This window comes from Pteropus alecto, unplaced genomic scaffold (genome assembly GCF_000325575.1).
Source record: "Pteropus alecto unplaced genomic scaffold, ASM32557v1 scaffold25, whole genome shotgun sequence".
Taxonomy (NCBI): Eukaryota; Metazoa; Chordata; class Mammalia; order Chiroptera; family Pteropodidae; genus Pteropus; species Pteropus alecto.
This window is the reverse complement of record NW_006441955.1, coordinates 36,152,767-36,176,808: the sequence shown is the minus strand read 5'-3', so window position 1 is coordinate 36,176,808 and position 24,042 is coordinate 36,152,767. Positions and strand designations below refer to the sequence as shown.

At 32.5% G+C, this 24,042-nt stretch overlaps 1 protein-coding gene and 1 pseudogene across 4 annotated transcripts in view; both read right to left on the bottom strand.

Annotated features, from left to right (window-relative positions):
• CCDC18 (coiled-coil domain containing 18) overlaps positions 1-24,042 on the bottom strand; it is a 101,001-nt gene that overhangs the window by 35,856 nt on the left and 41,103 nt on the right. For all 4 annotated transcript variants that reach the window (XR_001517583.2, XM_006919418.3, XM_015595175.2 and 1 more), the window contains 6 exons: positions 12,958-13,092; positions 12,713-12,790; positions 8,145-8,261; positions 4,685-4,852; positions 1,762-1,904; positions 4-167 (listed from right to left, as the gene is read on the bottom strand). Coding sequence is in view for 3 of the 4 variants with exons in the window: in XM_006919418.3 (XP_006919480.1) it covers positions 4-167; positions 1,762-1,904; positions 4,685-4,852; positions 8,145-8,261; positions 12,713-12,790; positions 12,958-13,092 (805 nt within the window). In the remaining variant the exon portion in view is untranslated. The remainder of the gene's footprint in view (positions 1-3; positions 168-1,761; positions 1,905-4,684; positions 4,853-8,144; positions 8,262-12,712; positions 12,791-12,957; positions 13,093-24,042) is intronic.
• On the bottom strand, positions 4,440-4,558 carry LOC112485838 (annotated as a pseudogene).

The window sequence follows — 24,042 nt, the reverse complement described above, 5'->3', positions numbered from 1 at the left end:
TACCAGCATTTGTTTTCTTATCTAATTCTGTCCTTGTCTGTTCTAAGATCATGTCCAATTGAGAAAGATGCATTGCTTTATTTTCACCATCTCGTTTTAGGTGCATTACTTCTTTTTCCATTTTAGACAGCTCTTCTTTGTACTGATCCATCTCAAGTTTTACTTGCCTAATTAAAAACAAAAAATAAGAAATAAATGATAATTTGGAAACTTAAAAACCAACTGACTTGTCTCTGACTAAACAAAGATTTTGAGTTACATGAGGACAAATATCAGCAAAATGTCTAGTCAGAATGAGGTGATAATATAGGGGTAGATGCATAATACTGACATTATGTTGAAATATTGAAGATATTATAAATGACAAGATCTAGGGTAAATCATACAAGTGGCTAAGGTATGATAGAGATCAGGATCATTAGCGAAGAATTTTTAAAAATGAGAGGATAAGTTAGATAGATATATATTGAAATCTCCAAGAATAATGACAGGAGTGGTGTTAGAGAGAGAGCAGGTGGACTGTAGGTGTCAGCAACAGTGAAGAATGATATGATCAGATGACACGAGGTTCATGATACTATTCTACATCTTGACACTGGTATAAGAACTGTGGGGAAAAGTTTTACTTTAGAGGGCTGCAGGGAAAACAGCAATGTCTTCAGGGGAGAGTCATATTTCTACTTCAACAGGAGAAAAGAAGTAGAGAATATAAGGGATGCCTCTCAAGATGAACTGTGAATTCCAGAGGACACAGCGGAGATCTTTTAGAAGGTGCAATGAAGTGGGAAAAGGGAAAAAAATAGTGGAGAGGTCAGTATGAGACATAAGGGTTGACCTGGAAATCGCAGTGTCTTGTGGTGTTTTGCATAACAAGGATCAAGTTATAATGTGATTAAAAACCTTTGAGAAATTAAGGTATATACTGGTGGTGAGGCTGTGTTAATGGACAGACATCTGTCAGTGAAAAAAGGTCTGAAGAATAATGGTCTTGGTCTTAAACGTAGGACACCTTCTTGATCCTGTTGAGAGTGTCAAAGACATGCAGGGAAGCAAGTTGCTGTTTAAAGCACAAAGGCCTTACCTTTAACCCTGTCAGTCGGGGACAGCCTGAGGACTTGTGGTTTTAGTTCAAGTGCCTAAGTTAACTCTTCCATTGGTAGAATGGTGGGCTAATTATAAGTGTATTATTAATTATGTTAATTCTTGTTGACAAAGTAGAAGTATGGAAGCTGGGTATAGCTTTCAGTTCATAGGTCCCTTTCTTAACTAATTAACTATTGAGGCCTAGGCCCAGCCCAGCCAAATTAAATCAGAATCTTTAGAGGTGGGACCCAGGTATCAGTACTTTTTAAAGCTAATGTTCAGTCAAGGTCAGCCAAGGTTAAGAACCACTGCTTTATTCTATTAAGTTACTCCCTCACACAAATAGACCACATTCCTCTGTGAGTACATCTTTACCTGTAACTTTTAATATTATTCACAATTTAATTTACCACAACAGTTGCTAAGTGCCTATGAAGTATAAGGAATTATGCTAATTGTTGTGGGAGGATCCTTAAAATAAACTAAATATTATTTTGGTCTTCAGGAACTTACAGTAGGAGGGTATGGGGGAGGTATAAACAAACATTACAGGAATACAGACTGTAGAGAAATTAATTGCTCAAGCAAAAGCTTCACTGAACATTAGTGGATACTGAAACTCAGATACTACTGATGCTGAAACAGAAAGATAAATAAAAACTAACATAGTCATTTTACCTGGAAGTACCAGTAAGCTCAATAACTTTCTGCCTTTTTAAATCTGCTTCATGTGTGGCTGCTTCACATTTCTCCTCCATTTTTCTCAACTTTTCAGCTGAATTTTCCCTTTGTTTTTGAAGCTCTTGTTCCAGTTTTGATACCTTGTAAAGTTTTCAGTAAGTATTTTAAATTCAGTCACAGCTCAACATTCTTCAGAAGAAAAATATTTATATAAATTTGCAGCCTAGCCTATTATTCAGTTTCAAGATGTATTACAAAAATCAAAGTATACACCAGGAAGTATAGCAAATCCTTGAATAATGTCATTTCATTCTACGTTGTTTCATTAATAACATTGATGAGGTACACAGGAACTTAACTTTTGTTTATATCAATTAGCCTATGGTAAAATTGGTTTTGTTATACATCATTTTGCTATAAGTCACATAACTTACTGATGACATTAAATAAGGACTCACTCTAATGTTCTGAAATACAAAAGCAAAACTATTTGCATTTTTTAATAATACAGCTATTTCATTCATATACCTATTTATACAAGTGGCCACATCATAACACTAAAATAGAACTTGTAAGAATTGAACAAAATAATGGTAAATTTCCTTTTCATTATCCCCATTTGAAATGTTCTTTCTTCTACTGTCAAACTATGTTCCTTTCCTTCTTCATAAATTGGCTCATGTAGTGGATTCCTTCCTAGATTCCCATCTGCCTTCGAACATTACATCTTGCATTTCCTTGCAACATAACTTGCATTTGCTCCCATTCATTCTTCCTTCTACTCTACTACAGTGAAAGAGGCTTTTTCCTCCTATACAAATCAAATTGCTTCACAGGTGTTTTGGATTCAATTCCCATCTACTTTCTCAGGAACTTCATACAATTAAGTATCTCTACTCTCTGCTGCATGTTTAATCTCGCTTTCTTCTGGTGGCTTTAAATTAGCATTTAAACATATTCTGTTCAAGACCTTTCCATCATAAAAAATTTTCCTTCATTCTTCCATCGCCTTCCAATTACTACCTTTTCTTTCTTCCTCTGCATAACCCAGCTTTTCAGAATTTTCTATGCCTGTTGTACCATTTTCTCACTTCTCATTCATTCCTCAACCCGTAGCAATCTGGCCATTTTACAGAAACTTCACCATGTCATCAATGACCTCCATGTTGCTAATTTCAATGAATATTTCTTGACCTTGAATTTACTTGACATTCATTGCATCAGCCCATGATACCAACTATCATTCCTTACTCCATGAAATACTTACTTTGGCTTCCATGTACCACATCCCTCAGAAATCTTTCCAAGTCAATCCTCTCACTCTTCATTCTATATTCTCTCTCTAGTTAATCTTAGCCATTCTGTGTTTTCAATAAACATTTACATGATTGTGAACTCAAAGTTAATCTCTGGCTAATGACTTTAATATCATCCTTGCTCTACTACAACCTCTCATTGAAGAACTAAATACAGATTATAAATCATTGATATCCACACTTCTGATTCAAGTTCCAGGAGTAAAATTAAAATAGTACCCAGGTAAAAAGGGAAGGAAACTATGAAAAACCTACCCACTCTGTGCTTAATTCAATAGCACACTCATAAGCAGAAAGAATCCAAAGATGAGTAATAATATGAAAGAATCCATTATAGAACCTATGCATGGTAGAACAAATGAAAACTAGAAAATATTTGCTAAAAAAATTTACTCCAAATACTGAAAAAAATTTTAGATATAAATTCCTTTAGACCCTCAAAGAAGTTAAAAAGAACACAAAAATCTCTTAAAATAAAGATCATGAAAAAATAGTCACCAAATGAAAAATACAAATAAATTGGTAGATTTAACAGAATTAAACTGTAAGACCATTATAGAAAAGAAAACAACTCCAGAAGGAACAAGAATTATAATCATTCTTGCAGAACCCAGAGTCAATGACAAGAGATTTAGGAAGTGAGAGTCTTCACACAGATGAGATGAAGGAATGCTTTGAGATAAAGCTGTACAGCATGCATATCAAGCAATATATCTAGACTTTAACAAAAGGGATGGAGAGTTTCAGGAGTGATGTCTCTAAAAAAGAAAATACATAATACCTGCCTGATATGTTTAAATGTATTGAGAGGAAATTCTTTAGTTCCATTGGAGAGGCTGAGGATGAATTCAGAGAACATAGATAAAAAGTCAAACAAATGACATAAAAGTGAGGTGAAGAGTACAGGAAACCATCATTTCCTTATTTAGAAGTTTCTATAAAGTTTGAAAAGAGAACGAAATATGTAAAATATCTGTCTGAAGAATTCAATGAATTTGGTAATAAATGAAAGAAAAGACTACATTCTAGTATAAATTTTCCTAGACTCTTTCTTTGGAATAATAACATTTTTAGAAATAAGTAGTATCCTTTGGGATTTTTCTTTTAGTGCATTGCTTTGGCATTTCTTTAAGGATTGTCACACATGTCCTGTTCCAAAAAGAAGAAAATGAAAGGTATAATGATTCAGATAAGTATTATATTCAAGTCCAAGAAGAAAGGAGAGATTGAATAAAGAAGTCTAAATTATAACTAAGTTGTATGAAACGACAAAAACGTGCCCAAGATATTACATGATCACATTACACAGGAATAGAACTTTATTCATTTTACAATGTCAACATAGAATTTTTTTTTTAAAGCCTATAGCACCTGGTATTCCTAGGTGGTCTCCCATCCAAATACTAACCAGGCCTGACCCTGCTTAGCTTCCAAGATCCGATGAGATCAGGCGTGTTCAGGGTGGCAGGGCCGTAGACTTAGAATATTTCTTATAATGTGAAATCTTTGATGTGAAACAGCAATTTATATAACTAAAAATGCATTATCAATTGTAAAAATTTCTATTTCATACAAGTAAAATCATTTTGACCAATAATATATACCTGTTTTTCAAGTTTAGTTTGAATGTCTTCCAGCTCTCCATTTCTAATTGTCTCTTGTTGTAACATTTGCTGCTGCTGCTGAAGAGTATGCTGTAGAATAACATTTTGTTCAGTGGTCTCTTGAAAACTGTGATTTTTTATCTTGAGCTCTTTCTGTAAAGAATATACCTAACAAAAAAATATATATATGTAATATATATATGTATTTATCATTACAGTGACATGTTTCAAATAAAAAGCAATAAAATGTCAAAGCTACTTGCCTTATTAGATAATTATCCCCGCTTGTCATGTGGGACAATTGTATTCATGGCTATCGTTTATTTTGTAGAAGGTCTATTTTTCTGATGAGATGTGTTAGAAGGGCCTGATTATAGGGCTGGCTCATGGCTTGTGTCTGGGAATGTGGATTTTGAAACATTCCCTAAGAGATGAGATTGTGTGGTCTGGCTAGGTCATTGAATCATGCTTTCCTTTTGGGAGTGTGGAATTTTGATACTTGTGGCTGTTCCTATATGACTAGCCCCCAGTAAAAAATCCTAATCTTTGAGTCATTAGAAGGCTTTCCTGGGCAGAAATATTGAAGACATGTTACCACATTTCACTGCTACAGAAAGGATCATGTTCTATGTGACCCCTCACAGAAGGAGGAAGAGAACATGGGAAGCCGTGATTTTTCCACATTCCATCTGATGTATCTTTTCCCCTTATAGGTAATAAAATATAGCCATGAAAGCACAGCCTAAGTGTTAAGTGCTATTTATTACATTATTGTTGCTATTATTCCAACTGTTTGTAAAATGATATCCTAGCAATGTATTCAATATTCATGCTCTAAAAACCACATAAAGAAATGACCATACCAACTGAGAAATTTCACTCATGTGCTCCAAATATCTAGGACTTGAATGTGCTGGACTCCCAAATTGCATTAAAAGTGGAATATTACTGACAAAAGAAGAGATGAAATACTGCCATTTGCAACAACATGGATGGACCTTGAAATAATCATACTAAGTGAAATAAGCCAGACAGAAAAAGTTGAAAATCACATGATATCACTTATATGTGGGATATAAACCTAAAAGCAACAAATGAACAGGACAAACAAACAGAGACTCATGGACATGGACAATGGATTAGTGGTTACCAGAGGGTAAGGAGGAGAGGGAGGGGGAGGGAGGAAGTAGATGGGGGAAAATTTAAATCGTTTCTTCAATTAAATAAATAAATAAATATCTTTAAAGTTATCTAGGAATACCTATTAAAAAGGGGAAAAAATGCTCTTTTTCCTAGTAATCTGAAGCTTAAAAATCTGCCAAAAGAGATTATTTTAAAAATTGTATAAACAGTGCAGATAATTTAATGCAAATTTTATTATAGTCTTCACCTGCTCCCAATCTGATTTAAGATGATACAACATTTGCATTTAAAACCACAATGCAAAAGACAGTAGCAAATATAAAATTTTACAACATGAAATAAAAGGGAAAAAAAACAGAATTACATTTCACGAATGTAATTATGAAAAACATGCAGGCAAATAAGAAAGTGAAAACTTAAGTATTAGAGAGTGAATTGTAAGTAAGTTAGAAATGCAAGCCCTTTTATTTTGCTGAATTATTAGCTCAACTGTTATTTTTACATTATATTTGCTACTAAGTTATTATATCAGAGAATAAAGTTTTCCTAAAGGATTCATTATTTTATAATCAAAGTCAAGAAGAAAGTAGAATTTACATTATAAAACTTACTTTACAATCAACTTTATCTAGTATTAATGTATAGCCGAAGGAAAAAATCTCTTATAATTATTACTTAAAACATAAAAGTATATTATGTATTTTATTTTATACATTGTATTAAAATAAACATAAACTAGAAAATACAAATATAACTCAGAAAAGTTACTGATATGAAGGCAACTTCTCAAAATTTAAGTACATCAAATTTGAACAAATGCTTTATGCAGAAAATGTTTAGCCTTATTCACATCTATCTTATGTTTATTTTCTTCTATCATGTTGACAATGTAATTTTGCATGAACACAGACTTTTATCACTTTTTAAAGCATTTTAATGTGGAATTTAAATATTCTCAAAATAACTCAGGAACCCAAAGGCACTATTATTTTAATCATAAATGTATTTAACAACTGGAAAAGCATATTTTCCTGAGGTAAACCTCTGAGAAATATTTATTAGCTTTTTGTGATGGATAATTAATGTGTAGTTCTGGGGCCACTTACTTATTCAGCTAGTATCCATTGATTTAAAAGACTAAAACACTTTTATGACATCCTCTATTATTAACAGAATAGAGGCACTACGAATCCAATCAAATTTTCTGAAACTTGCTATATATGATGAAAACCTTACAACTCTGCTGTTAATTATATTAACTAACACTAGAAAGAATTTTCTGTGTAAGACATTATAATTTGCTCTGAAGACAAATAAACCAAAAGTAAAAAAAAATATATGGATTGGTACCTAAGATAAACAGTACTTGAATTTGTCTCCATTATTTCCTTTGAATATAAATGAAGAAATGAAAGATGACCCTTCAAGTAAGCCAATGCACATGCAGTTGAGCTAATAATTCAGTAGAAATAAAATTTTTCTAATTTACTATTCTCTAGTATTCTCTATCACTTCTGATTTTTATTTTTTTTAATTTATTTTTTTAATTAAGTTCACTTCTGATTTTTAATTAGGTTTGAGCTTGATTTATATTTTCAGCTATTGTGGAAAAAGTTTTAAGTTCATTTTGGGTAAATGCCTGTTATTGCATCCTAGCCTCTTGATGCTGTTTCTAAGAATGCAAAGTCTAAAGTTCAACAAACTGTCCTATTACAAGCACTGTCTGTCTCTAGATTCCATTTATGCTAAGTCTATTCACACTGGAGTGTACTGAGGGCTATAGAATAAGTGCCTAAATAATATTTTTTTAAAAATTATGGTTAAAAAGAAAAGGACATTCCTATTTTAAAAAGTCAAATATCCACAGTTTAGGTGATTTAATTTCCGTATGTTGGACTAGAGAAATATACATGCCCATTTGTCAAAGATGCTATAAAAACCTTCATGAAGGGAAATAGACAACCAGAAGGAACAAAATCAAAATGAAAAAAATTTGAAGACTTTTATACCTCTAAATCTAAAACAATGTTCTAAGTATTAATCATCTATATTAGAATTACTCTGTGACATTAATAATAATTTAACTTTCTGATTTCCCTAAACATATAAAAGAATCAGAATTTTAAGGTGTCACATTTTGTTTTGAACTGAAATAATATTTATTTTTAAAAATATAGAATTGGAATGTACATTTTAATGGAGAATTTTTTATATCAGCTACATGAAGATGTGCTTTTAAAGTATCTTGAAAATAAATACTACCTCAAAAAGAAATCACTTGAAATATATGCTATATATAAAGGAAATGTTAATTTACCTCTTCAGATTTCTTCTTTAGCTGTTTTTCAAACTTTTCCTTATTTCCTTCTAATTGATTCAAATGCAAGGCAAGTTCTTCCTTACAGATTTCCAATGCTGAATCCAACTGTCTGACCTAAGCAGGAAAAAAGTGAAAAAAAAAAAAAAAATCAACTAATATTAATGAGTGCTTATTATAAGCTCAATATTTTATATTTCTGTCCTAATGTTACCTATTGCTTCAAACAGTGTATATGCAGTCCAACTTAGGATATTAAATGCTGTAACAGAGCAGATTTATTTAGAAAACTAATTTTTCATCACGGACTAGAAAACCAGAGAATGGAGTCCTGAAGAATACATAGGACATCAACAGGTGAAGAAGGGCATTCCAGGAAGAGGGAGTATATTAAAAGTCAAGGCAGTATAAAAGGGAATGGTAAGAAGCTGGCAGGAGCTTAGGATAACAAGAGTATGAATTTGTAGGAAATGGGTATTTGGGAGATAAGACTGGAAAGACAGGCCAATTGTCAAGAAATTGTAAGCCAAACATCCTATAATATTTACCTAAAAAGGTACTCAGTATTTAAGCCTACTCCTTATGTTTCCTTGATCAAGAAAAATAGTAAAGTGAGTACAAACTGGTGTATTGTGCTCTGATGCTATGGTATGAATAGTCTCAATATGCTGAAGTCACTAAGAAAAAATGTTTTTTCAGCTAAGGGTAAAAACTTAGGAGAAAGCTGCTTTTGCTTTGAAGTAGTGAAAATATTTTCAGAAAGGCAGCAATGTTACTTGGTTCAAGAGTTCATACAGCTGCAAATGCTTTACAGTACCTTAATATTAACGAGCAAATGAGCAATGAACAATCTAAATCAGTGAATTTTTTTCCCCAAAAAACTTAGTTCAAGGGACACAATTCACATAAATGCTCCATATCCCATCTGTTAATGTTAATAAGATTCTTGTTAATAAGATTTTTGCTCCTTTCTTTTCCTTGTTGTAATTTTGGGCTTCTCAAGAATGTTTTTTTTTTCCTCTCAATGCTAAGAGCATTCTAGTTAAGTAGTGTTGGAAGTGTGAAAGAAATCTCAACAAGATTAGCAGAAGAGAAAAATGTTCCCTCTAGTAGATACTGTCCTACATCATAAAATAATCTTTACAATTCTTATTTCTAAAAAGAAAATCTTGAAAGACACACAGATTTCAAAAACTGTCCCTATAGCCTGTGACCATAACCATTAACAGGTAAAAAGGTTGTAATTTTGAATAATCATCTTTAATAGACTGTTGCTCTAGTAATAATTTTTAATTAACACTTGTTTTATGAAAGGTATAAAGACCTGCAAGTGTTCTTTCTTAAGCATGAGAATGAGCATTGGTACTTGTACCATCTTCCACATACAGAGAAAAAACAAAATCTATGATTGTCAGAATATCACAACCTGATAATTAGCAATGTAAAAACTCATTCAGGCAAGATTCATTACTAAATGAGAAAACCACTGGTTATAAGGTTGCTGAGGTACAAGGCATTCATATGGTCTCCAAGAATTACCCCACATTTTATTAATTATAAAGGGAAAAAATGTGCCCTTAAAACAGTGAGATCTGGCAGTAACCACCTTAAATAAGGTATCAAGATTGGCAATGCCAATAATGGGATGGGCTGACATTATGTGCTTCCTGATGTGAAGCAGGAGGAGGAACACAGTATAATCTATATGGTGTTCTACGTAGACTTTTCAAAAGATTTAGTGTAATAAAGAATAGGAGACAGTTTAGGGGAATCTAAAGAACCAAATGAAACACATGAATTATAACTGAATCCTAGAATGAAGAAAGAAAAGGCACAAGCTAAACTAGTGTTTCTCAAGGTTTTAATGGGCATACTCATCACCTGGACACTCCACTGAAATAAAGATTCTGATTCAGTAACAAGGCCAGGACTAGGGTGATGCAAGGAAGGTGCCTAGGTTTCCAATTTTAAAGAGGCACTCACTCTCAAGGTCATGCAAGTTCTGACCCTTCATTAGTATGTCCCTGAAAGTAAGCATGTCCTTAAATTTTGCCTCATTTCCTTCACCTTAAGTCTCACTTTTGTTTAGTAGGTCTGGGACGCAGCAGATATTCTGCGAGTCAAACAAGTTCATAGTTGATGCCAATGCTGCTAGACCACAGACAAGGCTATAGCAAGGCTATAAAAAACATTTTTATATAAAGGCTATAAAAAACAAGGCTATAAAAAACATTTTTAAATAATTGGGAAAATTTCAGTATGGACTGTGTATTGAATGATGTTACTGAATTAATGTTGACTTTCTCTGGTGTGTAGAGGTGTTATGGTCATGTAGGAGAAAGTTTCTGCTCATAAGAGATGCAGGTTTAAGAAGTAAAGGTGTAAAGTGTTATGGCATCTGCAATCTTCTCTTAGGTGGTCTGACAAAAAAGCAGTGTGTAAGTGGGGGTGGGACTGGGTGGGTACACAGGCAAGTGTGCATGTGCATGTGTGTGCACAGAGAGATGAAGTGATTATAGCTAACAGACAGTGAATCTAGGTGAGGGGTATATACATATTCTCTACAATTCTTTCAATCTTCTGTAGGTTAAAATTTTTCAAGATAAAATTTAATTAAAAAATAAACTAATTAATACTACTAATAAAAACCAAACATCTACTACTCTGTTAGATTTCTTATTTGAACAAAGAGTTTGAGAATCTGACTCTCATATAAATAAACATCATTTACTGTATACAAACCATTTACAAAAACATATGTATATGCATATATTGCTCTGCCAAACCAAAACCAACTCAGGGACATAGTCTGGGGGCAACCAGGTAGGGATTCTAGGCTACCTTTCAAAAGCAGCTACACTCTTCCCTTTTGTTTATTTTTTTCCATTTATGACTTTCTTCAGGGAAAAATAATAATCTAGAGTAGAAAATAAAAATAAAAGAAAATAAATAAATAAAGTCTCTAAATCTAATAAGCCCCTTCTTGATTTTTGATAACAGGAGGTAACATATTTGCTCTAATTTACTGGTTTCTTGTTATCTGTTTAGAATTTTCCTATCAATTTTCTAGCTCTCATTAAACTAGAAGCTATATCATACTTTTATAAGTGATATAACTTTAAACTAATCCTAATAACTCTCCTGCAGATAGAAAATTCATAATAATTTTTATGCAAAGAATTAAAGCATGCAGAGGGACATGGCCAAAAGTCAGGAAAGAAAGGTGGTAATGATATAATCAAGAAAAGAGAACAAGATTACAAACTTCTATTTTGTTGCTACAAATATCCTATATGTTAAGAATAATTTGGTATAGCTTGAGTCATAGGAACTTTGCTTCTATATTTCTTCCTCATTTTGACTTTTTCCCCAATAACAACAAATTAATTAAAAGCACATAGGGAATACAACCCAACACCATAATTCATTTTTTTTTTTGCTGATTTCCTTCCTGTCTCATATCTTGTTATTAACATATTAAAATAATTTACCAGGTGATTGGTTAGATGTGTTAGGTAGTTTAAGGAAAAAAGGGAGTTAAGTGCCAATATAAAAATTATCTCATGTCTACAACCTTTGCGCAGTAATGATTTTTTAATATTAATGATCTTACAGGTTATTTTTACATGAGGAAATAAACTGACATGGCATGAAATGTTAAAAGTTTTGGAGAATACTATAAGAAAGTTATGGATAAACATATTGTGTTTACATGGGTATACAGGGTCACAAAATGGTTTAAAAACAGAGTACTAGGCAAAAAGTACTAAATAGTATCAAAATTTTAGGTGTTCTGTTATATATGTCATATATAACAGAATAAAGACAGCAGTATGTCTGGACCTATTTTTAACACTAAAAATGCAAAGGAGAAAGCATTGACTACATAGTAATTACTTATTAAACTTTGAGTAACTTAATATATGCTAACCATTTTATGTACCTCATTTATTTAATTCTCATAGTGACCCTCTATGGTACTATCCTGTTATATATATTTTACAGATGAAGAAATGAAAGTTCAGAGAGCTTAAATAACCTAGCCAAGGTTACACTCAGTTCATAAACACTTTGAAGCCAGAACTAAAACCTAAGTCAATTTATCTCCAAAGCCCATGCTTTTCATCATGAAGATATACTAGCTACAAATCTGTATTTTATCTGAATTTAACTCCTAATTAATCTTATAGCAGAACTGGTAAAAAGAAGCAAAATTGGACTGCTTATAGTTTCATCTCCCCTCATTTTCACTGTTAATTCTTTACTAGTACGGTTACCAAGTAGCTAATGTAAAAAAGTTTTTTTTATGTTAAAAAACAAATCTTTCTTTAGCAAAAAAAAAAGTTTAGATAATCTACAAACTAGATTATAAACTATCAAATAATTAAGATCATAATTCACATTAAAGAAAATATACTTACAGAAATAAATTCATTGACCCAGGTAAAATCCTTACCTCTTAATTGATTTTTATGTAAGTAATTTTCACAATTTATAGAGAAAGGTAATAAAGCCACAGAAATGTCTCCACTAAGAAAAAATAATTTTTTAAGTATTAGCATACTAGCCTTGATTGTTTCTTCAGACACCTGGATTTGTAATGCTTTCAAAGCTTCATCTTTCTTCATATTTTCCTTTTCCATTTCCTGAAAACATACAGATTGGCAAGCAAAAATATAAGTTCTAGTATAAATATTTTAGCATTACTAATGGGCTATTTAACAATTTGATTAAAGATAAAGATATGTTACAGAAACCTAATCTTAAAATATTAGTCAGCTTTTAAACAGGACTTTATTAAAGATGATTTTACCCCCTTGCTTTCTGTCAAGAGTCTGTCTAGTGATTCAAGATGATGCTGTTTGCATATTATGTCTTGCTGCAAGATGGACATAGTCTTCTCTTGCTCTTTAAATTGCTGGTCTTTCTTCTCTAGTTGAGATGCAAGCTAAACATAAAAAAAAGACTATATAAAATTTAAAAATTTTTTCAACATTTTAAATATACAGAAATATAATACTCACATGTTAAGTTACCACATATTACATACATTTTTGCATTTTGCCAAATTTCCTTCAATTTCCCTCCTTGTAGAGAAGAAATGAGATCACATACCCATGTCTTATCCCCTTACTCCCTCATCAATACCATGCTGAAATTGTCCAGTATCATTCTCTGGTGTGCTTCATTCTTATATATGCTTTTTGCGCTTTTACTATATATGTAGAAACATGAACAATATGTAATACAGTTTTGTTTTAAAAATTCGATATCGACATTTCTGCAAGCTTTTTTTTTCACTCAATATTGAATTAGACATTTATTCACGTAAATTTTCATGTATCCATATACAGATCTAGTTTGTTTACTTTTAAGACAATAGAGTATTCCATTGTAACAACAAACTACAGCTTGTCTATTCTACTTAGGAACAATTAGGTATTCTGCTTTTTCACTATTATGACAATGTCACAATAACATCTTTGCATATGTCTCTTTATGTACATATGTTAAATTTCTTCAGAACAGATCAATTAGAAGTGGACTTACTGGTTGTAGAATATTTATATTTCCAACTTCATTAAGTATTTCTCTTCAAAGTGCATTACAATTTATATTTTCATAGAAATGTGTAAGATTCTCACTTCCCACAACTTCACCAACAACTGGTGTTATCAAACTCTCAAAAAACTCTTGTGAAGATAAATTATGAAGTTACTGATATGTGTATATGTATATATGTGCATATTATATACACACATGTACAAAAAATATATGTGATATATGTGACACAAATACTTATAAAAATGTGGTAGTAACAAGGTTAACTAGAAAATATTAAAATCGAGGAACTCTGAAATGAAAACTCAAATGAAATCAAATAAAAATAATCAAATAACACATTAGAAATTAAAGAAATGGAAAAAAAAGATTGATGTGAACAGAGCCCTAGGGACCTGTTATACACCATCAAGCAGACCAACATGTACATCACTGGAATTCCAGAAGGAGAGGAGAGAAAAAAAGGAAAAAAGGGACAGAGGGAATATCTGAAATGATTGTAAATGTCCCAAATTTCACAAAAGATATGAATATAAACATCCAAGAATCTCAGTGAAATCCAAGTGAGATGAACTCAGAGACCCATACCAAGACACACAATAATCAAACTTTCAAAAGACAGAGAATCTTAAAAGCAACAAGAGATAAGCGTATCATCATTTACAAAGGATCCTCAGTAAGATTTCAAGCAGATTTCTCGCCAGAAACTTTAAAGACCATAAGACAGTGGGCTGAAATATTCAGAAGGAAAAAAACTGTCTACCAAGAATCCCATATCCAGCAAAACTGTCAAAAGTGAGGGGGAAATTAATACAATCTCACATAAATAAAAGCTCAGGGAGTTTGTAACCACCAGAAATGCCCTGCCAGAAATGCTCAAGGGAGTTCTGCAAGGCGTAATGAAAGGACACTAGACAGTAATTTGAAAAAAATTGGAAAAATAAAAATCTCAATAAATACATGGGCAATTATAAAAGCTAGTATTATCCCAACAATAGTTTATAACTGCGCTTTTCATTTACTACATGAATTAAGATACTAATACAGTAAAAAATTTAAAAAAACCTGTTATTAGTGTAGAGTCTAATATTACTTTAACTTTGGTTTGTAGCTCCAAATCTTATTTTCTATGTAATTTAAGAGATTAATATATTTTAAAGAATTATTAGTTTATATTTTGGGGCACATATGCATAAAGATATAATTCTGCGACATGAATAACCCAAAAGGCTAGAAGTGGAGCTGTAAATAAACAGTTTTTATGTTATTGAAGTAAGCTGGTACAGATTCAAATTAGATTGTTATAACTTTAGGATAAATGTAATTTCCATAGTAATCACAAAGATAACAGCTATAGAATACACACAAAAAGAGATGAGAAAGGAATTTAAAATTTTCGCCACACACAATCAACTGATAGCAACAAATGGCATCATGACAGAAGTTAAGTCTCTCCCTATTAGTAATTACTTTAAATATGAATTAAACTTTCCAATCAAAAGATTGGCAGAATGGATAAAAATACATAACTCATATATATTTTGTCTACAGAGACTCATTTGAGATCCAAAGACACAAATGTGTTGAAAGTAAAAGAATGCAAAAGTTTTTCCACGCAAACAATAACCAAAAGAAAGCAGAGTTGGCTATACAAATATCAGACAAAATAGACTTCAAATCAAGGAAGGTTATAAGAGACAAAGAAGGATATTATAGGTTATTAATGGATTCAATAGAGCAATAAGATATAACTATTATAAACATTTACTAGCCTAATGAGATACCATCAAAATATAAGGCAAAAGTTGACAGAATTGATGAGAGAAACAGATGCTTCTAGTACAATATTTGGAAACTTCAATATCCCACTCCTAATAATGAATAGAAAACTAGACTTAATATAGGTAAGGAACTAGACGACTTAATCAGCATAATGTACTAGACTTAAAAAGACAGAATTAAATCAAACGAAGTTTCTTCTCTGACTACAAAATGAAACTAGAAATCAAAAACAGAAGAAAAATTGGAAAATTCGCAAAATTATAACAATTAACCAATACATTTTAAACCAATGAATCAAAAAATTCATAAGAAAAATTAGAAAATTCCTAGAGATAAAGACAAAAACATGACATCATATCTTATAGGACACAACAAAAGTGGTGACAAGGGGGAAATTTATAGCTACAAATGCTTACATTAAAAAATAAGATTGATCTCAAATCATTAACCTAACTTTACAACTTAAAAGAACTGGAAAAAGAACAAATTAAACCCAAAGCTAGTGGAAGAAAATTAAATAAAGATTATAGCAAAGATCCGTAATATAAAGAATAGAAAAACACAGCATATAGAATACAATATTAATGAAACCAACTGATAGTTATTTGAAAAAATAAAAATTGACAAATCTTTAGCAAGATGGACTTACAAACAAAAAAGAGCACTCAAATTACTAAAATCAGAAATGAAAATGAGGATATTACTAACAATTCTACAGAAACTTAAAAAAACCAGAGTACTATAAAAAATTGTTTGCCAACAAACTGGATAATCTAGATAAAATGGACAAATTCCTAAAAATACAAAACCTACAAAGACTAAATCATGAAGAAATAGATAATATGAATATACCTATAACTAGTAAGGAGATTGAATCAGTAATCAAAACTCTCCCAACCTGATGGCTTCACTGGTGAATTCCATCAAACATTTAAAGAAGAATTAATACTAATCCTTCTCAAACTTTTCAAAAACATGGAGGGGAGAACACTTCCTAAGTAATGCTGAGACCAGCATTAACCTGATACCAAAAACAGACAAAGACACTAAAAGAAAACTATAGCCCAATATCCCTTATGAATATTGATGCAAAAACTCCCCAACAAAATACTAATGATCCAAATTCAGGAGCATACTAAAAGGATAACACACCCTGACCAAGTGGAATTTATTCCTGGAATGCAAAGATGGTTCAACCTACAAAAATTGATCAATGTAATATGCCACATCAACACAACAAAGAGAAAACAACACATGATCATCTCAATTGATTCAGGAAAACATTTGACAAAATTAAATACCCTTTCATCACAAAAACATTCAACAAACTAGGAATAGGAGAAAACTACCTTAACATAATAAAAGCCATATATGAATAACTCACAGCTAACATACTCAACAGTGAAAGAAAAGCTTCTCTAAGATCAAAAACAAGACAAGGATGTCACCTTTCACCACTTCTATTTAACATGTATTGGAATTCTAGCCAGAGCGATTATGCAAAAAAAAGAAAGAAAAGGCATCCAAATTGGAAAGTAAAATGATCTCTGTTTGGAGATAATACGAGTTTATATATAGAAATCCCTAAGTATTTAACACAAAAATATTAGGATAAGTGAACACAGAAAAGTAGCAGGATCCAATTCAACATACAAAGATAGGCTACATTCCTACATGAAAAATGAATAATCTGCAAAGGAAATTACAAAAACAATTACAGTTACAATAGCACCAAAAAGAATAAAATACATAGGAATTAACCAAGTAGGTGAAAGACTTGTACAATGAAAATTACAAAAACAGTGCTGAAAGAAATTATAGACATAAATAAATAGAAACATATCCCATGTTCACGACTGGAAGACTTAATGTCGTTAAAGTGCCCATATTACCTAAAGTGATCTACAGATGGTGCCATCCCTACCAAAATCCCAATGATTTTTTTTTGTATCAAAAAACCCAGCCTAAAATTCATATGCAATCTCAAGGGACCCCAAATAGCCAAAACAATCTTGAAAAGGAACAAAACCGAAGGACTCCCCTTTCCTGATTTCAAATCATACTCCAAATCATACAGTAATCAAGAGTGTGGTGTTGGCATAAAGACAGAAATATAGAACAATGGAATAGAGAGCCCAGAAATAAATCCTTGCATATATGGTCAAATGATTTTTGACAAGGGTGCCAAGACCATTCAATGGGGGAAATAAAAGAATCTTTTCAAGAAATAGTTCTGAGAATACTGGATAGCCACATGTAAAAATAATGAAGTCGGACCCTTACCTAGCACCATATAAAAAAATTAACTCAAAATGAATCACAGACCAAAATGTAAGAAAATTATTAAACTCTTGGAAACACAGAACAAATGCTTCACAACATTGGATTTGGGAATGATTTCTTAGATATGATACCAAAGGCATAGGACAAAAGAAAAATATAGACAAATTAGACTTCATGAAAATTTTAAAATTTTGTGCATCCAAAAACACTTTCAATAGAGTGAAAAGGCAACTCAAAGAATGGGAGACCATACTTGCAAATCATATATCTGAAAAGGGATTAATATACAGAATATGTGCTAAAACGCAACGACAAAAAACTAACAACTCAATTAAAAGTGGGCAAAAATCTTGATTAGACATTTTCCAAAGATACATATATGGCCAACAAGCACATGAAAATAATCTCAAGATCACTGATCATTAGGGAAATGCAAATCAAAACTACAATGAGATGCCACCTCACACTTATTAGATGGCTACTATCAAAGAAACAGAAAACGTGTTTGCGAGGATGTGGAGAAATTGGAATACTTGTGCTCTGATGGGAATGTGAAATGGTATAGCAGCTGTGGAAAACAGTACGGTGGTTCCTCAAAAAATTAAAAACAGAATTATCGTACAATCAGCAATTTCACTTCTGGATATATACTCGAAAGAACTGAAAGCAGGGTCTCAAATAGATTATTTGTACATCCTCGTGATCATAGCAGCATTATTCACAATAGTTAAAATGTGGAAGCAAACCAAGGGTCCATTATCTGATGAACAAGTAAGCTAAATGTGATATATACATACAATATAGTATTACTCAGCCTCATAAAGGAAAAGAATCCTGCAACATGTTACATGAATGAACCTAGAGGACATTACGCTAAGTGATATAAACTGGTCACAAAAAAGACAAATACTGTATGATTCTACTTTATCTGTGGTAAAGTAATCAAAATCATAGGAATAGAAAGTAGAATGGTGACTGCTAGAAGCTAGGGGAGGGGAGAATGGGGAATTATTGTTTCATTGGTATAGTTTCAGTTCTACAAGATGAAGTGATGAGGATGAATGGTGGTGATGGTTACACAATATGAAGGTATTTAATACCACTGAGCTGTACACTCAATAATGATTAAGATGATAAATTTTGTTATATGTATTTTCCAAAAATAAAGCAAAGAATGTTAAATAACTTTAGGACTTTTTCTTAAAACATGAATATATTGAAATAAATGTCATTAGTAAACAAGATTAGTAAACAAGATAAATGTCATTAGTAAACAAGATAAATGTCATTAGTAAATAATGTAATAACTATAGACTTTTGGGTAAGTTGACTTATTAATTATCCAGGAGACCTTTTGATAGACCTATCATGCCAATTCTTGGCAGCAGTTCAATATTTGAGATGCTGAATATACTATCTTCCTAGAACTTCTGCTACTCTCAGATTAATCCCTAAAAAATTTATCAGGAATAAAACTGATAAATACTTTTTAACTTCTGAATCCACAGTTCTACTTTTGAGAATCTAATATAAAATAATATTCTCAAATATGGAAAGTAGCTTTACAATAATGTTTATTAAAATTAATTATAATTCTTCAAGAGAAAATAACTCAAAATGCAACCATTCTGTGAAATGAAGCTGTTAAAAATGTTGTTTATGTATATGTTTGTATATATGCATATTGTATACATGTAAGTGTGCAAAGATGCAGAGAAACTGATCTAGAAAATATAAATAAAAATTCTAACAATAAATCGAGGTGATAGGCTTTTAAAAAGTTAGTTTATATTCATATTTTTGGTGTATAGTTCTGAGTTTTTTAACACGCACAAATTCATGAAACTCTCTCCACATGATACAGAACAGCTCTTTCACCCTCAAAGTTCCTCATGTTAATCCTTTATAGTAAAATTCTCCATCTTCCCCAACACCTGGCAACCAATGAACTGCTCTCCATCCTATAGCTTTTAACTTTTTGAGAATGTCACAGAAATAGTATACAATTCGAAATTGGCTTCTTCCATGCAGCATAATGCCTTGGATTTCACCCGTTTTTGCCTATATCAGATTGTTCCTTGTTATTACTGAGTAGTATTCCATTATATTGAGATATCATAATTTATCCATTCACTTATTCTTTCTCTCTCTCTCTCCTTCCTCCCTCCCCTACCTACTTTATCAATAGGAATGCAGGGGTATTTCATTTTGCTTTTAATCTGCATTTCTCTAACAACTAATCATCTTCCACATATTACCATATGTTTATTTGCTATCAGTATGTCAATATGTCTATTCAAATCTTTTGCCCATTAAAAAAATGAGTTGTTTTCTTATTGATGAGTTTTGAGAGTTCTTTATATGTGCTACATACAAGTTCTTTGTTGGATATGTGATTTATAAATATTTACAAATATATTCTCCCAGTCTGTAGCTTGTCTTTTCATTTTCTTAATAGCTTCTTTTAATAGTCTAAAAGAAACTAAAAGTTTTAATAGTTTATGAGATTCGGCAGAAACATGGCAGAGTGAGAGACATCCCTAGATCTCTCCCATTGAAACAACAATAAGCAGAACATCTAAAACTCAACAAAGAACACCAAAACTGCACATCAGCAAGTCTGAGCAAGGGATCTGCGCATAAGAGCTACCACAGATCAGAACCCGGGTGTTGGGTGGTGGACTGGGAGTAATAAAGAAGTTGCCTCTCACAGCCACAGGAGCACCCTGTAGGAGGACGGAGAGGGGTGAAGGCGCAGCAACTTTCCTGAACAACCCTGCCTGGAAGTGCCAGGGTTTGTACACAGCTGACTGGAGGGCCCAGTCATCAGGGCAGAAAGCGGAGAAGCAGGGTGGGACAGCAGAGAAACAACAGCTTATTTTTACCAGTTCCCAATCTCCAACCCAGAGGGCCCCTCCCAGCATACCCTCTGAGAAGGATCACTGCGGAGCCCCAGGAGAATCTGAGCAAATGTTACCGAAACTGCTAGAGATCCAAGAGGCTTAGACATCATCTACTGGAAATGAAAAGAAGAGCGCCTTCTTTGCAGCAGGCTAAAGAGAGACCTTTATTTAATAAATCTTCTTTCTGGAAAAACAACAGAATACATTTCTATTAATGCCCAGGAGGAGAAATAGTCCACTAAACACCATGAACAAACAAGGTGACAAAGCATCTCAGAAAGAAAGAGAAAAATCTCCAGAAAATAAGTTTACGGACAGAAATATGCAACTTAAATGACAGAGACTTCAGGATGGTACTTCTGACAAAACTCAATGAGATTCAAAACAAATCATATCAACAATTTCAGGAATTAAAAAAACAACTACATGAGCAGACCAAGGAGACTAAAACTCTCAAGAAGAACAGAAGAGATATTTTGGAGATGAAGAACACACTGTAAGAGTTGAAAAATGAAATAGCAAGCCTGGGAAATAGAGTCGACCAAATGGAGGAAAGGATCAGTGATATCAGAGACAGAAATCTAGAAATACATCAGAAGGAAGAAGAGAGAAACCAAAGAATGAAAAATAATTAAAGAGAAATACAAGAACTAGCTGATACCATCGGGAGAGGAAACATAAGCATAGGCATTACCAAAGGCGAGGAAAAGGAGCAGGGACTAGAAAACATTTTCAGACAAATAGTAGATGAGAATTTCCCAAATCTAAAGAATGAGTTGGAGCTTGGAATTCAAGAAGTTAATAAAACACCGAATTATCTCAACCCCAAAAGGCCTTCACCAAGACACATTGTATTAAAGTTACCAAAAATCAACGACAAAGATAGAATTCTCAAGGCAGCCAGGGAGAAGAAAACGGCAACATATAAAGGAAAATCCATTAGATAATCATCAGATTTCTCAGCACAGACCTTACAAGCCAGAAAGGAATAGAACCAAATATTTAACTATTAAGTAAAAGGAACTACCAGCCTAGAATAATGTATCCAGCTAAGCTCTCCTTTAGATATGAAGGAGAATTCAAGACCTTTCCAGACATACAAAAATTGAGGGAATTCTCCACTACGAGGCCTGCTCTACAGGATATACTGAAAGGAGTCAGCTCACCTAAAATAAAATGACAAAAAGAATACATAATTAGGAGTACAGTGACTATCAGGCAAATAGAAACAGAGGAGTATAACCCTTATTAAGAGCAGGGCATTATAGCTTAAATAATAAGCAGCAAATTGTTATAACAAGATAGAAATGAACGTTCAGCTTACATAGGGAAAAACTGAGACAACAATGACTGAAAAGGGGAGGATTCAAAGATCCGGATTCACAAAGGGGAATGGAAATAAGGCACATGCAAAAGAAAAGGGATGAATGTATATATATAAATATCCTTACATATTCGTAATGGTAACTACACACCAAAGATTCAGAACTGAAACATATAACATGAAACAAGAAGAATCAGAGGTAAAACCCAAAAAAGCCAACCAAAATGAAGAAAACAGAAACACAAGGACAAGGAAGCAATGGAAACACCAAGCTACCAGAAAGAAAAGATAAAATGGCTATAAGAAGACCTCATGTTTCAATAATCATCCTAAATGTAAATGGACTGAATTCACCAATAAAAAGGCACAGTTGCAGAATGGATTAAAAAAACAAAACCCAACCATATGCTGCCTCTAGGAGACACATTTCAGCTCCAAAGACAAATATAGACTCAAAGTGAAAGTGTGGAAAATGATATTTCAAGCAAATGGCATTCAGAGAAAAGCAGGAGTAGCAGTACAAACATCAGACGAAATAGATTTCAAAACTAAAAAGGTAAAGAAAGATACTGAGGGATACTTCATAATGATAAAGGGAATCACGCACCAAGAAAAAATAACACTTATTAATATCTATGCTCCCAATCAGGGAGCCCCGAAATATGTAAAGCAAATACTAACAGAACTAAAGGGAGAAACAGACCAAAATACTATTTTAGGAGGGAACCGTAATACCCCACTGTCAGATATGGACAGATCATCCAAACAGAAAATCAATAAGGAAATAACGTCCTTAAATGACACATTAAACCAACTGGACATAATTGACATTTACAGAGCCTTCCATGCCAAAACAGCTGCTTATACATTCTTCTCTAGTGCACATGGAACATGCTCAAGAATCGACCACATACTGGGACACAGAGATAGCCTTGACAAATATAAGAGGGTTGAAATCATACCAACTATATTCTCTGATCATAATACTTTGAAACTAGACATCAACTGCAAAAAGTAATCAAGAAGAACCACAAATACATGGAGATTAAACAACATGCTACTGAAGAATAACTGGGTCAGAGAAGAAATAAAAACAGAGATCAACAGATACATAGAAACAAATGATAATGATAGTACAACATATCGAAACTTTTGGGACACGGCAAAAGCGGTCATAAGGGGAAAGAAAGTTCATATCATTACAGGCCCACCTCCAAAAACAAGAATGAGCCCAAATAAACAACCTAACCCTTCATCTTAAAAAACTAGAAAAGGACGAAAAAATGAAGCCTAAAGTCAGCAGAAGGAAAGAAGTCATCAAAATTAGAGCAGAAATAAATGAAATTGAAAACAAAAGAACGATAGAAAAAATAAATGCAACAAGAGCTGGTTCTTTGAAAAAGTTAATAAAATTGACAAACTCCTGGCTAGATTCACTAAAGAAAAAAGAGAAAGGACACAAATAAACAAAATCAGGGATGAAAGAGGGAAAATTACTGATATCGCAGAAATACAAAGGATCATACAAGAATACTATGCAAAAGTATATAACACCATATTTAATAACCTAGAAGAAACAGACCAGTACTTAGAAAAATATAACCTTCCTAGACTGAATCAAGCAGATCTGGAAAATCTAAATAGACCGATTAGCAGTATGGATATTGAAACAATCATCAAAAACTTCCCCAAAATTAAAAGTCCAGCACCAGATAGCTTTACTAGTAAATTTTACCAAACATTCAAACATGATATAATACCTATTCTCCTTAGAGTTTTCCAAAAAATTGAAGAAGAGAAATACTTCCTAACTCATTTAGGAGGCCAACATTACCTTGGTACCAAAACCTGGTAAAGATAGCATGTGTGCACGTGCGCGCGCGCACACACACACACACACACACACACACACACATACACACACCTATAGACCAATATCTCTGATAAAAACGAATTCAAAAATCCTAAACAGAATGCTAACTAATTGAATAAACAACATATAAAAAAGATTAAACATCACTATCAAGTGGAGGTGACACAAAAA